The sequence below is a fragment of the Bombus impatiens genome, unplaced genomic scaffold (genome assembly GCF_000188095.3).
Source record: "Bombus impatiens unplaced genomic scaffold, BIMP_2.2 scf_0203, whole genome shotgun sequence".
In the NCBI taxonomy this organism is placed as follows: domain Eukaryota; kingdom Metazoa; phylum Arthropoda; class Insecta; order Hymenoptera; family Apidae; genus Bombus; species Bombus impatiens.
In genome coordinates, this window is record NT_176622.1 from 153,820 (window position 1) to 178,920 (window position 25,101).

General features: G+C 34.7%; 5 protein-coding genes across 10 annotated transcripts in view; 1 reads left to right on the top strand and 4 right to left on the bottom strand.

Moving 5' to 3' along the window:
* LOC100748160 overlaps positions 1–6,826 on the bottom strand; it is an 11,666-nt gene extending 4,840 nt beyond the window's left edge. For 2 of the 3 annotated variants that reach the window (XM_003487752.4, XM_012382981.3), the window contains exons 1-3: positions 6,529–6,826; positions 4,605–4,707; positions 1,082–1,173 (exon numbers count right to left, since the gene is read on the bottom strand). In XM_003487752.4, the coding sequence (XP_003487800.1) occupies positions 1,082–1,173; positions 4,605–4,698 (186 nt within the window). In that variant the 5' untranslated portion in view covers positions 4,699–4,707; positions 6,529–6,826. The remainder of the gene's footprint in view (positions 1–1,081; positions 1,174–4,604; positions 4,708–6,528) is intronic. The other variant, XM_012382984.3, reaches the window with a different exon arrangement.
* Positions 6,827–8,102: 1,276 nt separating this feature from the next.
* On the bottom strand, positions 8,103–12,427 carry LOC100742177 (pre-mRNA-splicing factor CWC22 homolog). The gene is made up of 2 exons (XM_003487868.4): positions 12,281–12,427; positions 8,103–11,117 (listed from the first exon to the last, which is right to left on the bottom strand). Exon 2 carries the CDS (start codon positions 10,524–10,526, stop codon positions 8,310–8,312), a length of 2,217 nt encoding a protein of 738 aa, XP_003487916.2. The 5' UTR covers positions 10,527–11,117; positions 12,281–12,427; the 3' UTR covers positions 8,103–8,309.
* A 163-nt stretch (positions 12,428–12,590) lies between these two features.
* LOC100744648 (nuclear protein localization protein 4 homolog) lies at positions 12,591–23,934 on the top strand. The gene is made up of 12 exons (XM_033319691.1): positions 12,591–12,694; positions 13,373–13,453; positions 13,526–13,730; positions 13,801–13,939; positions 14,011–14,148; positions 14,206–14,509; positions 14,594–14,731; positions 14,815–14,962; positions 15,089–15,249; positions 23,074–23,225; positions 23,300–23,438; positions 23,519–23,934. The coding sequence occupies exons 1-12, from the start codon at positions 12,674–12,676 to the stop codon at positions 23,834–23,836; spliced, it is 1,944 nt and encodes a 647-aa protein (XP_033175582.1). The 5' UTR covers positions 12,591–12,673; the 3' UTR covers positions 23,837–23,934.
* Positions 15,436–22,184, bottom strand: LOC100745937. 4 transcript variants are annotated; one of them, XM_024366248.2, is made up of 4 exons: positions 22,162–22,184; positions 19,642–19,959; positions 19,190–19,339; positions 15,436–19,044 (listed from the first exon to the last, which is right to left on the bottom strand). In XM_024366248.2, the coding sequence occupies exons 2-4, from the start codon at positions 19,957–19,959 to the stop codon at positions 17,713–17,715; spliced, it is 1,800 nt and encodes a 599-aa protein (XP_024222016.1). In that variant the 5' UTR covers positions 22,162–22,184; the 3' UTR covers positions 15,436–17,712. The 4 variants fall into 4 exon arrangements, with proteins under 4 accessions (XP_024222016.1, XP_003487863.1, XP_012238402.1 ...); XM_003487815.4 differs by lacking the exon at positions 22,162–22,184 and adding an exon at positions 21,654–22,124; XM_012382979.3 differs by lacking the exon at positions 22,162–22,184 and adding an exon at positions 21,306–21,582.
* A 166-nt stretch (positions 23,935–24,100) lies between the features above and the next one.
* On the bottom strand, positions 24,101–24,943 carry LOC105680474 (EKC/KEOPS complex subunit TPRKB). The gene has a single exon (XM_012382994.3). It carries the CDS (start codon positions 24,898–24,900, stop codon positions 24,358–24,360), a length of 543 nt encoding a protein of 180 aa, XP_012238417.1. The 5' UTR covers positions 24,901–24,943; the 3' UTR covers positions 24,101–24,357.
* Between the last annotated feature and the right edge of the window lie 158 nt (positions 24,944–25,101).

The window sequence follows — 25,101 nt, forward strand, 5'->3', positions numbered from 1 at the left end:
TCGAGATTCGACGCCACGCAGCCGGCAACCGTAACTCAAGATAAACGAACGATATTCGAGTTCGCATGGCAGGCAGCGCGCACGCTCTTCGTCGTCGCTGTTTTCGGTTTGCTTTTACTTATGACGTCGCGTCTACTGTGCACATCAAACAACACCTGCCAGCTGATCGTCTACCGCAGTAACGGTCGCGTCGATCTTAACGACGGTCAAGTAGCTCGTTCGTTCGTTCGTTCGTTCGTTCGGTCGTTCAGCAGTGAAGCAAAACGATGCGCGATGAACGACGAACGACGAGAAACGAGCGGGCAACGATGCGCGATCGAACCTTGGGAGACGTTGGGGAACCTGATCGTAGATAATCGATCTATCTTCGAATCGTTCGTCTTGCATCTAACTTCTCGATCACATTTGCGCGACTTACAGTTAGTTTCCAACACTCGACGAACTTCACGCACTCGATTCCAATCTCTTCCAATCTCGGTTTGAGAAATTTGAATTTGAAAACATGGCTCGTTTCAAGTACGTGTGGATCCGTTGCTAAATATAGATGGTGGAAACCCGAGGCTTTCACGAGATGCTGGCATTTTTTTGTTTTCGCGCGCTGAGAGATCGACGAGCAGCGTTATACACGACTACGAGCAGAAGATTTAACGGATCGATTCTGCTGAGCCGAGAAGAGACTTACCGATAGCTTTCGCCTTCGTAAAATCTAAACGATAGGGCCATGGGATGGAAAGAGCCATGAGAAAGAGAGAGGAGTGAAAGAGAGCGAGGTAAAGCTCGAGGGAATTATTTTTAGGTTCAACCAGACCAAATTTAGTACCCACTCCGTGTCTAGCGTATCGTATGGCCAGAATGACTCGTCACTACTACTAGCGCGTGGCCCGATAGGTCACCATTTCGACGATGGAGAGATGCATTTCGAGTAACTTAACGCTTAATCGTTCATATCGTACACGTGGATATTTATCGATCAATTGATAATATTTTTATTTACACGTCGTTTCAAGACGCTTCAAAACGTCCTTGTTTTCTTTCTTTTTCCTTTGTAAATAATTCTATGGTTATACAGGGATATACTCACGGGCCGAGCAGTTTGAATTCCAGATGGGCCGAAGAAGTATTCTCTTCCGTAAGCAACGATCGCCGTGTGCCATATACCCTCTACATGTTGACCTACGCGTGGATAACAATGCTTTCTATTATCAGTATTCACTTATCGATTATATAATTTATCTTAACGTATTCGGTTTTCTACGAACGAATGAATTTTGTTTTAAATATGCATGCAAATTATCTCAGTATCTTCAGCGCTGAACGAATTTTTACTAGCATCTATGCCAAACTCCGACGCTTTGCAGATTTCTCTGTGCGTAATGTACGCCTGTGTTATAGAATTCTCCATCTGCGCTTTGCACGTGAATTATTCTAAGAAGCTTCTGCATAAGATTTCGTGACTTTTCATTTATAAAATTATTTATGGACGTCGCGATATCGTTCGTCGACTTGGGTGCAAAATTTACGCAGTGGACGCGTTAGGTGGACAGTTAGAACATTAGAAGTCTTGCATTGCGAATGTTTGGAATGGCCTAGTTATGCTAATATTACATCGGAATTAGTACAGTCGTATTTTGATAATTTTAGCACGGGTCTCGTTGAGATCGCCGACACGAATTTCATACACACTGTTTTTACCGAGGACGGTTCACCAACACCGAACTTCATGGATGACAATTTTCACCAAAAACAGCTATAATCGACGACGGGTATTAACCGATAACAATAATGATCGAGATACGTCTTCCCTGGGTGAACAAAGCTAGAACGCAGACTGATGTAATACTCTAATACGGTAATATTCTACATCGAACTCGTACTTTGCTCGAGCTTGCTGTAAACAATTGGTTAAACTCTGTATGAATCATTACTGTTGTATTGTTATTATTATTACCGGTTAAAGCATTCGTCGATCGAGTCTGGTATCGGTGAATCGTTATCGCTAAAAACAGTGCTGCTGAATACATATCTAGGAAAGCCATACATGCAACGACAGATCAAATACGTATAAGTATCATAAAAGGTGATAACATAGGAAACAGTTTTAAGACAGTTTAAGTCTTTTTTACTATAATATGCCTCAGGAACGAGAAAGATTATATTAAGAAAATAAATATTATAGAAAAGAAAATATTAATCGTTATTTTAATTTACGTGCTGCACAAAGTTAGTTGTATCAGGGACAGAATTTACGATATCAGTTACATCGATGCAAAGATACTTGTGTTTTGGCATCGATATGGCCAAGTGAACTCGTAGATCGCGGTAAATAATACTGCTCAAGGACCAACGAACTCTTCGCGCGATACGATAATATCGCGCCAAGTCCTTGCCGCATAAATTCGCTTCGTAAAAGTACAATCTCAGTTTGCTTGGACGAGGTTCGGGCTCGTAATCGTCGGCTCGAGTCTCCTTCGACCTAGTTTCTCATCGCGGGAATAGCTAAGCACATCCGCGATTATCTTATTGCAACGCGTTTCTGGGAGGGTCGTCGTGGTGAAATAACCGCGAGAAATAGCTGCTACAGCCGTCCGGCTCGACAATTCACCACTTTCAGAGATTATGCAACATTTCGCCGATCCTAACTAATTCTCATTGACTTTCCGTTAATTTAAGAACAAACTTCCAATACGTTAAATACAGTTAAACGAAGTATATTTCTTTGAAATTATTACGTAACACTGATATTTCGTTTATGTCAAATACAAAGAGAAACAAACTCTATTTCATAACATAGTAGCCTACAAACCTATCGCGATAAATATGAAAAATATTTAATAATTCTTTTAACTCTAGCTCAATTAATTATTCTGGAGTTTCGATAAGTATCGAAGAAATTCAAAGAACGAAATATAGTACGAAAAGATGAACATATTTCTGATCCATAACTGCGATACGTTTACACATCTATTGACTAACAAAAGAGAAATAAATTGCAAAATGAATTTCGTTTCATTGTGCGCTCCTTTGGTCGATTTAACGAACATCGTTATTCTCCTTTGTTGTTATTCCGTATTGTCTGGCTTCCGTTTTATTATTTTCACGGTACATCTGCAACACGTAACGTTAAACGTTCTTCATTCCCGCTTTCAATCCCTGAACTTCGTTCTTATGATTCGTTTTCCAGTACTCTGCGTAGATAAGACTACAAACCGCGTATTTATTTGTTTGTAAGGAGAATCGCGTGCAGTGTGAAATACCAAGCTCGCGAACAATTACAAGTAGTGGCTTCTGAAAATAGATCCGCAAGCTCGGCGACTAATCGTGAGTGGCGAACGAACCTTGGATACATGACGTAAACGCCTCGCGGAGACACGTGTGCGTATGTTGTATTTTACAACTTTTCCGTGGAATTTCGTTCGAATCGAGCGCTTTCTCCCTTCCTTCTTCTCGTTACTTCCGCATTGTACCGCAACATGCGCCCAAATTTTCTTCAAATAGATTCTTTGAGCTTTCTGTTTCACCTTACTTTCCATTGATAATTCCTCATTGGATATTACATCTTATCGTTAGCCTCATCAAGATATGAGATTGTGCGACAATAAGAAGATTGTTTGTAATATGACACGAACTTAATTTTACTGAAAAATAATGAATAATGAACGATCATAATTTATGAGAATAGAACAGTTAGCAAAAGAAATAATAAAATGACGAGAAAAAATAGTGAGAGGTAATAGGCGTACAAATTTGAAAACAACGAGAATGTCGACTATAAATGTTCTCACAGCACTGTGTTCAGTATCCCAAATTTAGAATAAATTAAGATCACACGAAACAACAAATCTAACGACGGTCCCAATGACGAACACGTCTGTGCCAAGTTACCTTTGCCCTACGATTCGTTTCATTTCTATGATTGTTCCTCTTTAAATTGCTTCGATTCCTAAGATTGCACGGTGCAGTTTTTAATTCCTCTATTCTAAGATAACTTTTGGCGTATTTGTCGAATTTGCTTTAATCGTTTATTCGTTATTAATAACCCAACTATAAAGGAAATTTGTAGTTTTTTAGAGTATGGAGCTCATTTCAAGTTTAATACTCTTTACTGGAAACAAAATAAAAGTTTTAATTATTGCAATTATTAAACTAATAGAATACTTATACTACTGTCATTTTATAAAATTCACAAGTCACGTATTAATAACATAAAATATTTTCATAATCGTTAATTGTTAGTTTTCCTAAGCAATATTTTCATTTATGGATTATTCATTGAAGAATCATTGACAATAAATTATTCATCAATGTAGTCATCGGTTACATCATTCGGTTGTGATCCGTGTGTATTTTTAATAAATAGAGAATTGGATTTTGCGCATGTCGTTTTTTATATTTATGGCTCAAAAATACCCAGTTGTTCCTGTTTACCTCGCACGAACTAGAAGAAGACGCTGAAATGTACCTTTAAATAACGCACAACACGGCCTAGGTGGTACGAACGAGGCCAATAATTCATATTTTTCTTGGTAATAATCATTCATCATTTTGTTACATTTCGATGCCAAAACACCATGCATCACACTTGTCTAAGAGATATTTTAATTTACCGATGACGAGTCTAGACATCATAGAGGCGATGCCCTTTGTAAGGTCATAGATATATAGTTCCACGGTTGTCTTCACATCTTCCGCGTTTTCCATCTTGCCTAACTGTAACAGAAATGGATAAAAATACTCATTTCAAACAAACGAGATTTCATTAAAAAGAAATATCTAATAAATAATTTCAATATCAGCAAGTACATAAAGAAGTACGTACAAATTCTTTATCTAACTCTGTTGTTCTCCTTACTTCGTCTTCATGTTTGTATCTTTCCAGATATCTTCCTTTTTTGGAATACTTTATTCAGAAAACACGTAGAATACACAAGAAGTAGTAACATTACATTGAATACTAAAATCAAATATTTAAAAGCTAGCTAGCTATATTTTAATAACTTCTATTGAAATATAACGTTAATTTCGAATCACACAGAAATGAGAAGAACGGCAGAGTTAATAATAATCAGATTGCAGATTTGTATGCATTTATGCGAAATTCAAAGATGCAGAAATACATTAAATGTTCATTGTAAAGAGCACGCTATGATTTTTAGTAGGTGAAACAAATCTCTATATGAATTCTACTTCTTTACTTGTATTTATAAAAATATAAATTTACACAAAAGTCTGCGACCAGCAATAATTATTTCATAGATTGTTCGATCGGTATATATTTCCCGCGTAAACTTTCGTATCATTGATAAGATCATATCGTATCTTATGATCGAGAATGTGCTATCACGTCAAACAAATGAAAATCGAATCTGATTGGTCAGTACAAAATCACCGACCAATCAAAAAAACCATCTAATTAAATCGACGCTTCAGCTTTTGTCACAGTCGAGTGAGAAAAGTCATGGTCGTGAACGAGTCTCGTAAATCGCTGAACGTCGAACATTATTTAAACCTTCCTACGCGTATCTTCTTATACTCGCTCTAATGGATGTAACAAGTACAAAACGTACTTAAATATGTATATTGATTGCCCTATAGAACTGAAGTCATTCACTTTGATAGACAAGTTTAGAAGCCTTGTTTCGCGGCTGACACTTTTCTCATCCCGCATTAGATGGAGCGCACAGTGTGCGCAAGATCAATTCACATCTACACTACCGGCTAAAAATATTAGACCACCTGATCTTATTGTTATTTTTCACGACCGATATAACATACGTAAATCTATGGCGATATTTATTCATTTATATGTAAATTTTGTAATAAAAGCTTGTTGGCAAGTTACTATCCGATAGCTAACGTACAGTTCTTAATACGCTAGAAATAATTTTTCATATTCCTATTTTTCATATTCGTACATAAAAAAGTATACTTAATGCTGTTTTAAGCCATATTTATTGCAGTAATATATTCAAATACAATACTCAATAAGAAATTTATTTATAATAATTTGATAGTTCCTATCAGAAATATATATATATATATATATATATATATATATATATATCCGATGAATGGATAGTGAAATTATAAAAATAGAGAGATTTTAATCACGTACTTTTCATGCTCGATGATTACACATAATAGATTCAATATATCATCATCCTGAGATGAATCAGCAATACATGACGGACTGGCATGAACACGTTTAAACTCATTGATTACGCGGCTTTTACAAACGCGGTATTCTTTCAAGATCCTCACATATATATGATAAACAAAACACTGTTAAAAGTTTGATCAAATACGTGTATCTATACTATTTAAAATTTCCACACATTTCTAACGCAAATTATCTACATCTCTATATCATACATCATACAAAACACAAATGTAAAGCTAAAAATACACGTTTAAAAGCTAAATTAAATATAAGCTTAAAAATAACTAGATGAAATTTGAACGAACTATAGGGTTAACTAATAAGCGAGAATCTAAGTAAAGAAACTAGAAAGCGATTAAAAAATGTCTTACCTATCTTCTTGTTTTCATTCACGATATTTCATTGACGATAATCTACTAACAGGTGGATAGATTATCAGGATAATGTCAACTAGGGATAATAGAAAGGTAATCGATCAAAGGAGTAAAAGGTAGGATCACTTGACGTTGGTACGTCAAAATGATCCAACCAAAATTGGTATTGGATGATGATACAGCACAAATGAGATGTACACCTCCTGCTTGGTAGCTACTGGCTAGCAAATGCAACTGATCGCGGCGAAATGTTCGCCAGAGTTACAGACCAGTGTGGAGACACGGCGCGGTAGTCGTACTTGCCAGGAAGAAACGGTAAAGAGGTAAGAGGGTCATCGCGCGAAGGCAGCGCCTGCCTACCGGCATCACGGCCAATAACACAATACATTAATACTCCAAAAGTCGCATTTTAACGCATTGGTTGACTGCCACACACAGTTTTATATATTTTTCACTGACAGTCACAATAGATTGAAATATACTATACCATAAAAAATAATTTTTGTAAAATATTATATTGTATTTGCCTATTTTTTCTGAAAATGTTATATAAATCATTTACATTGTTAAAAATTTGTTAGTCCGTGGAATTTACCGTATTTTAATCATTTTAAAAAACTTAGAAAAACGTGGGTCATCAATGACCTAGATTTCTAGGTTTCTAGAAGTATATTTCTTTTTTTCAAATAGCACGGCATTTTTCTCTGAAACGACTGTTCTTTCAACACTTTCTCAAAAAACCTGTAGAAATACTAAATACTTTCTTTTTAATGGAGATAAACATTGGTTTATAAATTTTATTTGATTATATTTTTATATAATATAACTATATATTATGTATGGAATATATATAAACGTTTCCAAATTATTTTCAAATTGTAGCGAAGACCATTATTGATTTGTTTTTGAATACAAGGGTTATTTTTGTTACTATACACTATATACATACACGGGTAGAAGTGCATTGTCAGGGCGAACTTAACAAGCATTACACACTTGACGCATTCATTGTATCGGTGTTGGTAAAATTATTCTAAATAAGAAAATTTAATATTCATAATAAATAACATAAATTTGTATTATAGGCAATATTTTTTAAGTAAATCTGTACGAAACAGAAAAAAGTTTTGTATAAATATATTGGTATAAATATTATTGCCCCTCTAGCTAATATGCAAAAGCGGTTCTTGGAATAAAATTGTATTATTTTAAGAAACGAAATATAGTTACAGAAAATAATTTCTTAGAATTCTTTTATAACAAATTTTACAATTAACAGGTTATTTTGAAACAGATCGTAAAAATTGTATAAGTTAGATTTTATATGATGTAAAATTTTCTTAGAATCATTTAAAGAACTTTACACAAAACAAAAATTATTTTCTTATGTTTATTTGTAAATTTTTCATTTATCTTTATCTTTTATATCATACAATCTTTATTGCTATGAGAAGATTTGGTAAATGTACAATAAATAAAATTGTAATAAAAAAAAGATGTTTATAACGTCTTAAACATTGATATAATGAATGTAACTGTATATCCAAATACTAGATTAAATACATATAGAATTATTGGTAAAAATATATTTATTCAGATTAAAAAATATTATGAGAACATATGTACACACATAATAATGAGACTCTACTACCATATTAATTAGACTGTAAGAGCTATCCGCAATCTAATCATAACTATATTGGTAAAGTTAGAAACAAATCTGAAAATGTACATTGAGGCTATAAGAGATTTATCACTTAATTTATTATGTACAAATTTCATTTGACCTTTTTCATTTTCTTAGCTTTCTCTTTTTTCTTATGTTTCTTTTTATTTTCTTTCGTCATTTGTTTCTTTCTTTGTTCTTTTTTCAATTTTTTCTTTCCTTTTCTCATATCTTCATCCGAAGATACATCAGAATCATTAGAACTTGAACTAGTTGAAGAGCTTGAAGATGACGATGATTCGCTTGAACTAGAAAGAGAAGAATCTGCAGAAGAATCAGAAGCACTCTCACTTTTTTGTTCTAATACTGGAATTATGACAGGTTTTGGATGAGATTTTAAATGTTCCCTTAAATCGTCTGTGAGACCACCCAAACCAATAGATGTAAAGAAATTGATTGCAAAACGTGTGTTCTTAGGGTCATCTCTGGGAAACAACCCTTCAAAAGCATGTTTTAACGTAACATCTTTCACACGTTGATTAAGTTTAGATAGTCCCATGTATTCAGAAAGTTCTTGAAACAAAATTTTTATAAATATCCTATTGGAACTTGTTGTATCCTCTTCGGTTAATTTTATACAAGATAATACTTCCCACGATATAGAATCAGTAAATAGTAAATGAGCAAAAAACTTTGATACATTACGCAATTTATTTGTATCTAGACGGTGTATTGTATGATATGAGTCTTGAAAAATTTGCTCAAATGGTGTGACATACATCTTATTAATGGCACAAAACCGACCAGCCAACAATCCAAAGAATTTTTCATATGTTCTCATTTCTGCACAACAATCTAAGAACATATGACAGAGTTCAGTTTCTTGACCAGGTTTTAGTTGCATTTTCATTAATTTGTGTGCACACTCTTCAAAATCAAGCGATGAATGTATCGTTAAATATATTGTTCTTCTGAGTGCAGTTAGATTTGTCTCTGTGTTATCTACTATTATGTCTTCTTTCCCTTCTGCCACAGCAGTACTATCTTCGTCAGAACTTTCTTCTTCGTCATCTTCTTCTTCACTTTCCGAACCACTGACATCTGAATTAAGTATTTCTTTACTTAATTCTTTATATTTATCTTCATTATTAATATATTCTGCATCAAACTTAAATACATTTAATATATCTTGAGAATCTGTTGCTTCATCTAATGTTATTAAATGAGTAAATTGATTCTCTTCTTCTACAAGATCAAGTTCTTCTGGAACTGCTTCATGATCCTTGAATCCATCTTTTCTAACTTGAAATATAACTTCAATCATATATTGAACTCGTTTATCTAATTGTCCTTCATGTAATATATTTCTTAGCATTTCGAATATAGCCTCAATACCCTTTCTAGAAACTTCTGTTAATTTCATGCCACATTCTTTTAAAAATGCTATTGCTACTTCTACTGAGTCATCTGTTGGTGTTTCCACTAATAAAGTCAAAATTTCTAAAGCCACAATCTCATGTGCTACTCTTTGATTTACCAAATGTGCTATAAATGTCCCAGAAGATATACACAGAGGTTTGTCATTCCTTCTGAAACCACGTTTAAACTGTATTACTAGACGTTTTAATATCAATTCTCCTATATTTGGAAACTTAGAATTAATAATTGCAGTGAGGGCTGCATAAACAGATGTAAAGGTTAGTGATGCTGCTTGAGCTTGTATGATAGATCTAGCGAGCAAACCTCTACCTCTAACAATATTTTCTTTTAAAAGTTCTCGAGTTATAAGTCCAATATTACTGACGTTAACTTTATTAATATAACCATGTATAGATTTTTTTAGGGCTTCCCATGCAATGCGTTGATATGCAGCTCCTGATTTATCAGTAATCTCAGCTTGCATTATTCGTAACTTTGCAGGTGGTATATAAGCACCACCTGTTCTTGATGTTAAAAGATCAACTGTTCGATTTTGTCTTGCTTCATCCGAAGCATTTGTTTCTCCTTTTTCCATTTCTTTATCTGTAATCTTATTTCTTTCTGGCATTTTTTTATTTTCCTTTGCCTCCCGATGATCTTTTACTTTCCTTAATTTGTGTCGTTCGTATGACCGCTCTTCTCTATTGGTTTCTTCGAAATCACGCTTTCTCCTATGAGAAACATTCTTTCTATTATTCCTATTGTCATAATAATAATGATCTCGATCACGTTCCTGATCACGATCACGGTTACGCTCACGAGTTTTATCTCGATCTCGACTTCGATCAGAATCTCTCGAATGTCTATAATCTTCTCTCGTCTCTTTCGTCTTTGAGTGCGATCTCTTCATTTTCAAATTATATTTCTGTTCAAGTTATAATTGTTTATCTGATATTATAGGATCCACCATATGTATCAAATACTAATGAACATGAACATATAAATAACTCTAGGCACTCATAAATATATCATATCCAAAACATAAACGAAACTTGACCAAACTGTCCACGTTGGACGATCGTAAACATAAGTTGGAAACTCCTGTGGTGGGGATAAGACTCCTAATATCGAGAGAGATACTTTACAAATCGGCCGCTATCCATCGAGACCATAGCGCTGAGACCGACTGTTGAACTTTTGCATCTAACGCCACCTTTGCCATCCTTACCATTGAAGATAAAGAATAGAAGCTAAATTACTTTCCATAACCTTCTTCAATTTCTTTGATATACAGTATTTCATGTAGTACAGAAGAATGTTATTTACATAAATGTAAATTTATATAATAGAATAAAGTTCAATTACAGACACGGTCGTGTTGCAAATTGCAGGTACAGGGCGCACTGTATGACGAAGTCCAACAAATCGATTGAAGCGCCTTACTTGAGAAACATTTTCTGGTCGCCTAGGAGCCTTATCCCCTCTACTGGAGTTTCGAAACCTGTATGACCGTGCAGTACAACCGTGCTATAACCTAACATTTAGGTAATATAACCTAAACCAAAATATTCGATTAAATACATCATATATTAATATTTATTAGTTTGGAATAAAATATGCACATTATTTTTAAAAATGAAATCTTATTTTTATTGGAAGATATAATACATGCTGTTTTAATTTACAAAAAAGAAAATAATAAAAACATGTGAATGAAAATGACAATTGATATACGGATATTATTCATTTCATGGTGCGCAAGATTTGTATAAATTCCTGTACAAAATACAACACTTGGTATTTTTTTCGTACACTATAATATACATACATGTATATTTTCTCAAGAAAATTTAACTTAGACATTAATCCATCACTTTTTAATCTTTCATAGTTAAAAAATAACCTGGAGATCTAAATACATAAAAATCTTATCAGTCAAATAAGTTACTGATCTTAGTTTGATAACCATACTATTCTTCTATTTTCTATCTCATAACCCAACGATTAACGAATTAGTCGTCCCTTTTCATCGTACATTTTTGTAATAACCGTTATAAAATTAAATCAAAGATAAAACAGTAATGTTTATTTTATTTATAATCGAAGACGATCACCTGGTAATTGGCAACCACCGCCACCGTGGCCATGACCGGATACCAATTTACGATCGGTTCAACAACCTGTGTCGCTGTTCTGCGATTCCCATCTTTATAATTCAACCATTTAAAATGAAATAGCACGGATATACATCGTATTATTTCGCAATGTCACTTATGTCGCGTGCTGTTTTTTGACATTCAAAAGAAATCCGCGTAAGTGAAAGTGTTGGGAAAATAAATGCAAGAGAGCCAATACTATAACACGAAACAGTTTCGAATATCAGGGGAAGACATTACTCAGCAAATACGGGGTGACTCAAAAAACACAGGAGACGCGTTCCGTTTTTTTTCGCATTATAAAGTCACAACCACAGAAAAAGGAAGAGAAAATAAACAAGAAAAATAAAATAAGATTGCAACATCTGGCTGCCAAATTTATCTTTGTACGGATTAAGAAGTTAATAACTGACATTGCTCTCGTGTTCGTTCGTGTGGGGAAAATAGGGTGCATACATACAACATCGAAAAGCGTGTAATAACATTATTTTTTTAGACAGAAACTTACCTAATCTGTATTCGAAGTCCCGTGTTTGTAAATCTACCGTTAAAAGACTCTATCTAACGTTAAAAGAATAGTGCGCGATCGCTGAAATTCTACTGAAATTTTACTGGTGAGCAAATATCTCTCCTTGACGTTAAATCGTAAATTTTACACATCATGTGTATAAAGAAATTTTAAAGAGGGAAACAACCGACACGATAACGAAAGTGATGGAAAAACACCATATCTTGCAATATTTTATTAATATTTGCAAAATCATGCAAAGAGGTTAAGATACTAGATGTTGACTCAACAATTTTCTTTCACTTACTAGGGATTTTAGCAATACTGTGTTACGTTACGAGCGAGCAAGTTAAACACGGATTGAACAGCTGATGCTTCATTGAGACCGGCGAAATGTCAAAGTCTAGGCAAATTGTAAGTTACCCTACTATTAAATGATTAACCTCAACCAATTAATCCGTATAGACCGCTTGATTGAAACGGAACAACGTTTTATTAATAAAATAGGTCATTCGTCTCAGAAATTTCGAAAATTTTACAATTCATGTAGTAACGTGTAACTTACTAAAAGTTCCCAGATATCTTATTCCTTAATCTTATTCCTTTGTTTTCCTTTTATGGTTTTTAAAAATTTACAATGATGATACACTAAAAAATATACTGTATTGAAAATTTAATCTAATAAATGCGTTTTTAATAAATATTGCTCTAATATTTGTTTTTCATATGTGAATATTTATTTTTCTATATAAGTTTCTATGTTTATAAATAAATTGCAAATATATATTGAAATATTATATCCATACAATATTTCTTACACCAAATAATGTTTTTTTATATTTATTTATCTGATATTATTATACATGTTAATTTTTGTTGTAAATATAAATTTTTATATAAGTTAATTTCTATTTAACAAATAAATATTATTGTAAGAAATGTTAATTCTTTTATGGAGTTATTGACACACAATCATCCTTTAATGTTTAAAATATACTATAATGAACTTAAATTGAAGTGTAAATGTAATGTTGAAATGTATGAAATGTAATATATATGAATCTTTGATTATAGATATTTATTTGTTTACAGACCTTACGTGTGCAATGTTCAGAAGGAACAAAGCGTATAGATGTAAATCTGTCTGATACAATTTCTCAATTGTATGATAAGGTTTGTCCTTTTAATATCATGGAACAACAGTGTATAATCATATAAATATTAATTCATTTTTCAAAATTGTAGGTCTCTAAAGCCTTTGAATTGAATACTTTTGGATTTGGACTCTATAAGGAACGAAATCATAAAAATGAACTTCCAGTTTCTCATAACAGAACAATTTCAGGAGCACATCTTTCTCATGGAGATATGTTATATCTGGCTCCTCAGAGTAGTACACAGTTGTGGAGTACTCCCTCAACTAGTACTGCCAATATTGATATTTCTCAAGGTTTTAATTATATCACTTCATTTTTCTTATTAGTTGAACTTAATGCTACATTAACTTTATTCTATACTAGAAACAAAACCAATGGATGAAACAGAGACTAGCAACCATACTTTCAATGCTTCTCGATCTGTATCAAATGCAATGGAAGACGTTGATGAACAATTATGGAAACTTGATGGTAAAATACAAAGAAAACGTGATGAAAAACTGTAAGTGAATATAAGTATAAATAAATTTTGTATATAAAATTATATTAAATATGTTGCAATTCGTTTAATAGATGTAGACATGGTGCAAATGGATGCTGTGTTCATTGTACTCCTTTAGAACCTTTTGATGAAGCTTATCTTAAGGAACAAAATATAAAACATTTGTCTTTTCATTCGTATCTCAGGAAACTCACTGCTGGAGTTGATAGGTATGTTCAGCTCTATGTCACGTAATATTCCATATACAACCTTTAAATATTTTATAGGGGGAAGTTTATACAATTAGAAGATATAAACTGCCGTATAAAAACTGGTTGTAAAGATCATCCACCTTGGCCACGAGGTATATGTAGCAAATGCCAACCAAGCTCTATTACCCTGAATCGACAAACTTATCGTCACGTGGACAACGTTATGTTTGAAAATCCAAGCTTAGTTGAACGCTTTCTCAATTATTGGCGCAGCACTGGTCATCAACGTATTGGATTTTTATACGGAAGATACGAAATACATACAGATGTACCATTAGGCATTAGAGCTGTTGTCGCGGCTATTTACGAGCCACCACAGGTACTTTAATAGAAATAAATAATATTGAAACAATCATATCTACAAGCATTCTTGTAATCTACAATGTAACCATAATTATTTTAGGAAAGTACAAAAAATTCTATACGACTTTTACCGGATGAAAAAGAAGTGGTAGTGGATGAATTGGCTCATTTACTTAATTTAAAAAGAGTTGGATGGATTTTTACAGACCTTATAGTTGACGATATCAAGAAAGGAACGGTAAATTTATCTGCGACTAACCTGTATTTTTCTTTCTCATAAACTAAAGTCCTTAATTAATAGCATTAGTTTAATTTATCCAGGTAAAACACGTTCGAAATATAGAAAGTCATTTTTTATCTGCTCAAGAATGTATTATGGCTGGGTATTTCCAAAACAAATATCCAAATCCCTGTCGTTTTTCTCCTAATAATTATTTTGGTTCAAAGTTTGTTACTGTTTGTGTTACTGGTAAGTCACTTGCATCATATTGTTAATCAAACTGCTTTGTTTTGATGTATATATGTATATATATACACAAAAAAAAAAAATATACACAAAAAATCTGAATTATTAAATAGTACATATTGATTATAGGTGATGAGAAAAATCAAATTCATATGGAAGGTTATCAAGTGTCCAATCAATGCATGGCATTGGTTCGAGATGGCTGTTTGGTTCCTACGAAAGATGCTCCAGAATTGGGCTATGTAATTGAATCAACAGATAAACAGTATGTCCCAGATGTCTTCTACAAGGTGAGTACATCCATTTTTTATTCAAGTACATTTAATTAATTCCCTCTGCTTGAAATTAAGATGGCAATGTAGCTTTAAATTTGATTATGAATTTGCATATTGTGATGAAAATATGACACTGCTGAATTATATCTTACATGCTAATAGTATTAAGGAAGGTGAAGGTATGCATAAAGTATACACGAATGAAAGAGAAACAGTTTATAACTCAAAATTGATTGATTAAAAGTACATTTAAATTGGGTAACGAACTTCATTTCGTACATGTATAATGAAATAACAGAACTGTTTAAGCAAGTGCACCACGGATATGCGCTTCCGTAGGCTGTAAACAAAATGACCTCAATTTTCATATGTAAGATGATTACGCCTTAACTTAAAAAGGGGTGAGTGAGGAATAGAAAAAGAAAAGGACACGGGAGAGAGAAAGAAAAAAAAAATAATAGATGGAAAGAAAAAACGAGAGAAAAACTTATCGCAAAATTATAGCCGCTCAACCGTTTAATTCGAACGCGAGGGGCAAGGTAAATCGTCGGTTGTTAGAATCGATATTACAAGCTATGCGTTGTTACCTCATCACGTTCATAAAAATATATGTAGTATATATATATTTATATATATATATACGCGCGCGCGTGGATATTTTGTGTATACAGGTGGGCTTCTAGCTTCACTCGCTTCGGTAAACACATGAATTCATACGCATCTAGATTCAAAAGTGTCGACTGAGTTTCCCGGTTGTTTCTTTTTTTTATTTTCTTACAACGACCGAAACGAGAGAAATTCATTCGAGCTCGACCACCCTTCGATCGTCGTACGTATTTACGCAGTGATATTTAATTCTAACGGCGATTCTTACATTCATCGCGATGCAACGAGTCCGCCCTTTCTTTTCTTTCTTCATTGCAAAACGCGACGAGTTAGCTAATTAACAAGTGTTAAAACTTTCAAGTTCAACATCGAATGAGGCTTTCTTCGAAAAAGGCATCCGCGACGTCGAGGGCGTGCAATTTTCTATAATACGTGAGTGCGCTTTTTGTTTCTACGCGCCGATTTACAGAACACTCTTTTACAACGCGTTTCTTCGCACACGGGTACATGGTAATATGATACATAACGATGGGATTCTTTTACGAGGATTGAGACGAGTAGTATAACGCATTACATTATCGTAGTACTTCGATATACAGCATCGAGGAATGATTCGTTTATAATATATATTCGCTCATTTCGTTCGTATTTTTCTGATCAGACGACGAGGCTTACAATCTACATAGTAGTAGTTAGGCCTTGCATACATTTTCATCTTGAGATCTAACCTTAAATACAGTTAATTTACGGCGGTCAACTAGACCACAGCAAAGAGCAAAAAGGGAGTAGTATATCCTTGAGTCGTCCGATAGGAACCGCAATTTTCCTCGACTCGTTTCATCGCGCAATTACTTGTTCCCTTTCAGCTCCTTTTTCTCTCCTCTGAAAAAAGAAACGGAACGATACGTGATCGTTAATCGGACGAAATAAAATTGGCCCTTTGACGCACCGACGTATCGTTCTAACCGTCAATGTTCTAAACGACCTGCGTGTATGAAATTACGACCTTTTGACTTTTTACGAAGTCACGTATTTCGATTATAAAACAAAAAAAGAGAGTTCCCGCCTGTACGTTTGTTTGTTTCTTTTCTTGTTTGTTTGTTTGCTTGTTTTTTTTTCTTACAAATATATGAACATATGTGTATACACATACAAGTTTATCCCATTTTCCGTAAATATTCCTCATCTACACGATATTTTTTTTTTCTTCTTTTTGTTTTTACTACCTATGATCTAAAACATTAGCAACGCCCATAGGGCGACACCGTTAACCACGGCACTTGTTAAATCCCGTACGATACCCTCTATATCAACTATACATAGCAATATGCCAATAGCCAAAATAAACGTCGAACTTCTTCTAAAACAAATGTCGTACAGCTAGAAGTCGTATCGATATCACGATCGATCTTGAGGTACGTATTATCGATCATCGTCGTTATTGTAGATACAGAATCATATTGATTCCCAATCAATAGCAAAATATGGATCTTTATTTCTTCTTTCTTCTCTTATGCGTCCACGTTTAAAAATAGATTCAATATCTTTAGAATTCTATTGTTAATAGTTAATTAAATTGTGTGACTCATATGGAGCATCGCGATTCATGGAGCTACATATATGGTCGCGACGGTGTCTCTCAACATGTAATATCATTTATCGTTGGATATTATATATACGTGACTTTTTTTTTTTTGTTTTGTTTGTTTAATTAAACACCCCATTCCCTATATCGAACGCGTCAGAGATACCGTCGCGAACTCGTAAAACTTCTTCCTTTTTTTTCTTCAGTTATCTAGAACGGGATAATGTAAAGTATACGGGTAGAACTTGATTACCCTTCGGTGTATACTAACCGCAATAATGTTGTCGTTACAATTTACCGCATTTCGTAATTAGAATATTCTTCGTAGGCTTGCCCGTTTGATCACCAAATGTAGATATCTTCTCGACTAATTCTAGTCCTTCGACGACGTGGCCAAAGATTCCTGTGAATCCGCGCATCTCTTGTAATATTATACGAAATTGTGAACCGACCATACCAAGGTTATCATGTCGTTTTTGCGTTCGCCGCATTCCCACTGCTCCTCTCACTGCAGGGAATTTCGTGTCGTCCGGCATAAAGTAACCATCCTCGAATATGCTCCTTCCTCCGCGACCATTGTTTAGCTCAAAATCACCAGTAATCACGGATTCGCCTTCCCAGCACTGAAAGATCGTGCAACCCTTGTAACCGACTCCGACTTCACCGGTCGCCAGAACACTAAAATTTTTGGCCATTTTTGGAGCTGCATCCGGCCTCACTTCTATCACGATACGGCCATGCGGAGATCCGTTCACTTCGATGTTGAAATAATACAGAGGATAAGGGTTCGAAGGTCCTCGAAGGGATGCTGCTATTCCGCTGGACGGCGGTTGAGAGGATGAGTGGACGGTTACCAAACTTCCGCCACCAGTACCGACTCCTTCCGGTATAAATGTCGATTGTTGCTGTGGATGTAACATCGCATTTGGAGGTGCGGGCGGAACGGGTTTAACGGACGGCGAACCAGGTGGAATGAGAAGTTGCTGCGGGGTTGCCGGCGGCGGTGGACCTTGGTGTACATGAACGGAGCCCGGTGGTGCTGGTTGCGGTTGCATCATGTTTGAATGATACTCTATAGAACCGTTTTGCATGTGTTGCTTACTAACTACATGTCTCGAATATAGCTGCGACATGCAATAATTTGCGAGGAACAGTATCGGATTTTGTGAAGCCGCCAAATGATTTGGTAATCTACCGCCATTACTAGTTCCTTGAGAAACGATCGATTCTCCCGTGTGAATTCCAGCCAACGCTTGTTTTAATAGCGCAAAATCAAATACCACTCCCGAGTTACCAATCAAATCGTCGAGTTGGCACTGCAACATCATTTCTTGGTACTTTGATTGCAATCTTTGTTTCTCGAGTATGAGTTGCGAATGCAAATTGTATACATCGTTAGGACTGTCGATCATCTGAAGACTAGCTTTCGCTTTCCCAAGCGTTTCCCGCGCGTCCGTTATCTCAGGAAAATGACTCCAGCCATTCTGAAGATCGGTCTCAACATGTGTTTTTAACGTTACACAAGCTTCTAACACCTTTATTAAGAATTCTCGTTGCTGCATAGCCAGTCTTTGAATCTCGGTCGATAACTTTCCCATAGCAACTAATTCCAATTGAACCTAAAAAAACACATCCACATGCATTCTTCCTCTAATTCGAACATCACGTACCGGCTATCGATAACTCTTTAATACGCGCAAAACTGCGTATATATACATGCCGACAACAAATGTACCAGCAAATAAAACTCATTCTAAAACTTACATCGGATATGAGTTGTTCTTTGGCATCAGTTTGCGATTTAATCTGGTGACCTGGGTGTTCTTGTGGAGTGGCGCATGCTCTGCAAAGTGCAGTGCAACATGTCGCACACCACAATGCCAGAGGCATTCCGTGCGTGTGACAATTCTCACTCTGTAACAATGTTATAATAATCATACATTTCATATGATTTTTTTACATTATATATTATAATATATTCTCATATGGTAAACCGATAACCATTTTCCATTCCAAAAAGAATTTCAAGCATTAAATTTACATCCTATATTTTAAACGGAAACTATTTGCAGGCCTTATAACATAATCCTATTACTATTAGAACTTATGTTGATATGGCTTCAGAGCTGCATGCTTTCTTTACCATTTACGTATGATCTGACAATGCAAATAACCAGCTGACAAACCCAAAATCGTTAAGGAAAAGTTATCTGTACCTTTCTTTCCTTATCATTTGTCTTTCCAGATGTGTTGTTCGTGGTGATTTTTAAGTGAGACAAATTATTCGTTAGAACAAGGAGAGAAGAGTGCGTCGGTAGAGCGTCCGGTCCTTGATCACCCAGGTCCGTCCTCTTCCAGCAATGCGCGCAAAACAACTCACGTCCCTTTAATAAATTGTTCTCTATGCAACGCAAGCAAAAGTAATGCTTGCAACTAAGATATTTCGGGCATTGCTCCCCGTCGTTATACTTCTGCTTGCAATAACTGCAAAGCGTCAGTTCCTCTAAATCCGTTAGAACGCTTGGATCCAGCATCTGGAAAATGATAAAATATTATTCATTAATTATTCTTGTATTCTTTGTAATCGTAGGTCTTTACGTTATTCGAAATATTCAAAAACTACCATTTTACCTGGTTAAATCATTGTAATCTTATACGGAATTATACGAAAAGGGACACAGATAATTTATGAAAGATTGAGTTAGAAGAAAGTATACATATAAGAAATGTTCGTTTCGTTATATGTATGCGTCGTACTATTTAGGAAAATAATATAAAGGTCGAGCTTGATATACCTATTTCTAATAACGGTTCAACATTTGAACTCATGTTGTTTTCTTTTCGTCTTTTTTTCTCTGTTCCACTCTCTCCTTTGTCTTACGTGATACAATTCGCAGTTTTTATAAAATGTGTCTTTAAATTTATCTACGAAAATTGTTGACTATTGAAGCATACTACGTATTTTATTATTCAAACAATATCAAATATTTTATACATATTTATTTCGTTACTGGTACATATATATGTATTCTTGTTTGTGATATATTCTATACAAGGTTTTAGAATCGTTCAATGCGATGCGATTTATTTCATGAATGAACTTGGGAATATCTTTTCTTTAATCGAACGTATGTATGTACGACGAAAACATATCGTTTTGTTTTTTTTCTTCTTAACCAAATACAAAACAAGGGAACAAAAGAAAGAACGAATTCGTTAGTACAATATACAAATTAGAACCGCAATTCTTTTACTTGATTCCTCTCTTTCTACTATTTTCCTTTTCTTTTTGTTCGTACGCTGTAAAACTGTTTCATAACACGCCACATTAGGTTCAATCGTGTTATTTCATTGTATTGTCTCTAAGCACGAACTCGTCCTCAGAAGGTTAGCCCCTTATCTGACACATCGACTACAACATCAAAATTATTATGCAACAATTTGGCTGACACTACTGATACGTAAAAAATGACATTTCATGGGAGAACGCGCATGCGTGGAAAATCCCGCCAAAACGTAAGGGGGTCGAACAGTCGAAGTTTTGGGATTTACCATTCGTTAACGGGGAAAGCGTATTAAGGGGAAAGGCAGCTAACAGAGGTAGACGTATATAGAACGGTCACATTTCTTAGTTCTGGCAAAGCATATTTCAAACACCAATAGCTGTAACCGATAAAACCTTCGGCCGTATGATATATGGATTCTTGCAGCTTATCGCAGAGTACTTTCCGTGATATTACGGCTGTCACCACTTGTGACAAGTCCACGGTTTAAGTTAAAAATGACTCGAACGCGGACTACTACGTGTTAGGCAAATTCCGCGGGAATATTCTACTTAAGTTTGTTCTCTCGGTCGTATCATCTCGGTGTTTATACGTACACGCTTGCTTCTTTCTCTACCTCTCGTTCTCGCTCTCGTTTGTCAGTCCTCTACACACTTCTTTCACACTGTCTCTTTCTATCTTATTCACATACATATGCATGCACACTCGTCTCTTTTCTCGTGCTCACAATGGCATACAACACGCGCGCGCGCGCGTCACAGAGAACACGTCTACACACAATACACACTTACACAGAAAGCATATGCCTTCTCCTTATCACGCATTCAAGCGCGCGCACACGCACGCATTATACTACACATGCATACTCTCCTTTTCATTCTTTCTCTTTTGCTTCTTGCTTGTTCTTTCTTTCGTTGGATTGTAGGAGCGTAAATGTTCCGTACCGTGTATACGATTCGTGATCGTCTCCTTGCCGCGCGATGGAGGCTGATCGTTGGCACTCGTCACTCCTAACGTAATACCGTGACGATGATTATTCCGTAACTTTTGTTCGAATATACGATTTAGGACTTTAATTTACATCGGGATTGACGTAGTATTGTGCGGTTCCGCACGCAGGAATCGCGAGCACTCCGACGTTTTTCGTCGCCGCAGTTGCCGTCGTCGAGAGCTTTTTACCAAAGCTATATTTTTTTTTTGTACTTTTTCACGTTACGTGTTTTACGCTTATCGAACGTCGTGAGTTATTATGGATAACATAACGACGGCGCGCCGGTAACGCGGCGTTACTTCAGTCTTAGCTCGTGCGAACGTTTTGCCACATCATGATGTTTGGTTCACTAAACTAACCACTAGCATGGCGGCGACGACCGACCGACCGACCGACACACACCACAGCGCGCGCTAGTCGCTTACGCTGTTGCTCTCTCCTCTCTTCGTCCCGTATCTTACCCCCTCTCGTCGATCCTAAACCTTCCTCCTTCTCTCTTCCTCTTTCCTCTTTCTTATACACTTTCGGGTTCGACTCGTGGCAAACGGTGCCGGTTTGTCGTCTGCGGCTTCTACCATTGCGCGCGCATTCGACCAACCATTACAAGTATTATGGACTTGCCTTCATGATCCTTCTTGTAAAATCTAGTTATATCTGCTTCAATTCAACCAATCAAATTCTCTAGATGTTACTCGACCTCACGGTCGTATAGAGGTTTGGCAATTCCTATGATGAGTATAAGACTCTTAAGCGAAGGACAAAAGATTCTCAATTTATTTGCTAAGCAATAAGGCGCTTCAATCGCTGTGTATTGTATAAGTTGCGGACATGGTCGCATATCATGAGATATATATAGATATAAGTGTAGACTGCAAATACCGTGTTGAGAAAATACGTTGAAAAAGAGATAGAGACAAATAACTAGATCTCCCTTTCCTTTTCTATCTGTTAGAAACAAATATTTGTTATCACAATTTTTCTAAAGAATGCGTGGTCTATACTTCTTATACTGTGTGGGAAACGGCTATGATGTATAATTATACGTATATTGTTTTCGCTAACCTGTAGATCGCAGCGCTCTATGTCTAGCGGCAGATTTGTAAAGCGCACCTTATGACATTATCTCTGTCACAGAAGTTGCCAGACCTGTCTGTGTATAGGGACGTGTTGACACACTTATTACAGAATGTCTTTTCAAAATGTTTTCAATACAATTTATCTCAATTTTCATTGCATATTTGCGATTTCTAATAACAAATATCAACGAAACAATATGAATATAGGATAATTTTGGAAAATGTAATAAAATTGAAATATCACAATGAAATGTTCGTCTTTTTGCATTTTAATATTTTGTTTTGTTTGATCTCCAGGAAAAAGATTCTTATGGAAATGAAGTGTCAAGGCTAGCAAGACCTTTGCCAGTAGAATATTTATTGGTAGATATACCTGCATCCACGCCACTTAATCCACAGTTTACTTTTTATGTTAGCAATAATATCACACCATTTCTTATTGAAAATAGGTATGTAAAAAAAGTACATAGAACAGATTATAGTTTTTTAAAATAGTTTCGATGTCAATTTTATTTGGTTTTAGACTCATCGATGGACAAATTCAAGAATTTAGCTCACTTTGTTCTTACATGCAACAATTTAGCAAAGAACAATTTCTAGAAGCAGTTTCAGATTTTCACTTATTAATTTTTATTGCAACAATGGATATGTTTCCAATGAAGGTACAATGTGTTTTCTATTAAATACTCGTCTATTTTAGTTTTATTTCATTGTTATAAAATAGGCTTATTTGTTATTTTAGGAGCATATGATGCCATTATTAGAAGCAATTCGTGCAAAAGATAGAGAAAAAGCTATAGAGTGGTCACGTTTAGAACAATGGGCAACAGTAGAGCAACTCATATCTGAAACTACAGCATCTACATCTCAACCAATGTTTGATAATAGCTCAAGGATTTCAGCTTCTGCACTTGCAGAGGGAAGTGGAATAGCAGTTGGTACAGATTCAATTGTAAATTCACCACCTGATCAAGGACTTTGGACTTGTTCACATTGCACATTTCTCAATGCAGCAGATTTTGCAATGTGTGAAATGTGTGGTTTGCCAAGGAATACGTAACAAACTGTCATTATATTGCTTTTGTATGCAATTGAGGGTGTTGTCCTTAAATTGCAAATTTGCTCCTGCAGGTTTTGACAGATACCGTGTTCTTGCAGATATAAAAATTGTTTTCAGCGCATACCTGGCTTTATTTATGAGTGAATAAAAAGAGGAAAAAGTATCTTTCACTGAAATCTACTTTACAGCTTTCCTTTTTGTAGTAATCCTTGAACAAGCGTATAACCAGGAATAATGTACAAATCGCAAAATGTAATAACTATCTTTTTTCCATGTTGTATTTATATACTAAGAATTTGAAAATCTACGTTAAACATTTACAGAAAATTCACAATTATCACATTAAGTTGCTATGAGGTTTATAAAAATAAATATGAGGAATAAAACAAGAATATTGATTACAATGAATAAATTACAATATATTTAATTTTTTCTTGTTTATGAAACATTGTTACATAAGTACACAAAAATTTTAGATATCAAATAATGTTTATCTACAAAAAAATTCTGCCAAGATCTTTTTATTTCAATAATATAAAATCTTTACAGCTAATTCTAGAAATAACAGAATTAGCGAGAGTAGAAATATTCAATTCATTCTCACCAATTTTATATCTTCTTTTTACTAAATCAAAATTTGTAAATTGAGGCAAACTCGAAATCAATACCCTTTCTCCTTTTATACTGTTCAGTAGTATTTCTGACATTGAATATCCATCACATTCTTTGTGTATTATTGCTATTAGTATATTTTTGTCATTATTACCGATACCAAAATCTGCTAATGAACGTGATATGTTTTTTGATACTGATAAATTAAACAATACCTCAGTGTATAAAGTTTTTGTAGTTAACTGAGTCATTTTTGCACTAATTGCAGCTTTATTAGCAGCTACTATTACTTGCAAAGGATCCACTATAAGCGCCGCTTTTATAATACAGCAAGAAAGTTTATTGTCCATAACTTTTTTATGCAGTTCATTAGAATTTTGTACATCCTTAAATAAATATAATGTGCAGACCATTTCTGTTTCAGGATCTAATGATATTGTATAATCGTCCATCTTTGTCAGTGTGCAATATTCAATAATAAATCAAATATTAATATTTCCTCTCTGATATTACTTTTGCAAAATATGATACATATCATATGGCCTGAATAAAAACTCGTCGAAATAATTTCTTCTTAATCTAAATTTATAATTAGCTATATAATCATTTAAATAGAACACAATTTAATAATTTTTGTACTTTACACAAATAGC

Bases quoted from the DNA above. Each gene is read 5' to 3' on its own strand.
- LOC100742177 (XM_003487868.4), bottom strand. From the start codon at position 10,526: ATGAAGAGATCGCACTCAAAGACGAAAGAGACGAGAGAAGATTATAGA.
- LOC100744648 (XM_033319691.1), top strand. From the start codon at position 12,674: ATGTCAAAGTCTAGGCAAATT. The intron at 14,510-14,593 runs GTACTTTAATAG...TAATTATTTTAG, and splicing joins CTATTTACGAGCCACCACAG to GAAAGTACAAAAAATTCTAT. The intron at 15,250-23,073 runs GTGAGTACATCC...TTTGATCTCCAG, and splicing joins TCCCAGATGTCTTCTACAAG to GAAAAAGATTCTTATGGAAA.
- LOC100745937 (XM_024366248.2), bottom strand. From the start codon at position 19,959: ATGCTGGATCCAAGCGTTCTAACGGATTTAGAGGAACTGACGCTTTGC. The intron at 19,340-19,641 runs GTACAGATAACT...ACATTGTTACAG, and splicing joins CAAATGATAAGGAAAGAAAG to AGTGAGAATTGTCACACGCA. The intron at 19,045-19,189 runs GTAAGTTTTAGA...GTGTTTTTTTAG, and splicing joins AAGAACAACTCATATCCGAT to GTTCAATTGGAATTAGTTGC.
- LOC105680474 (XM_012382994.3), bottom strand. From the start codon at position 24,900: ATGGACGATTATACAATATCATTAGATCCTGAAACAGAAATGGTCTGC.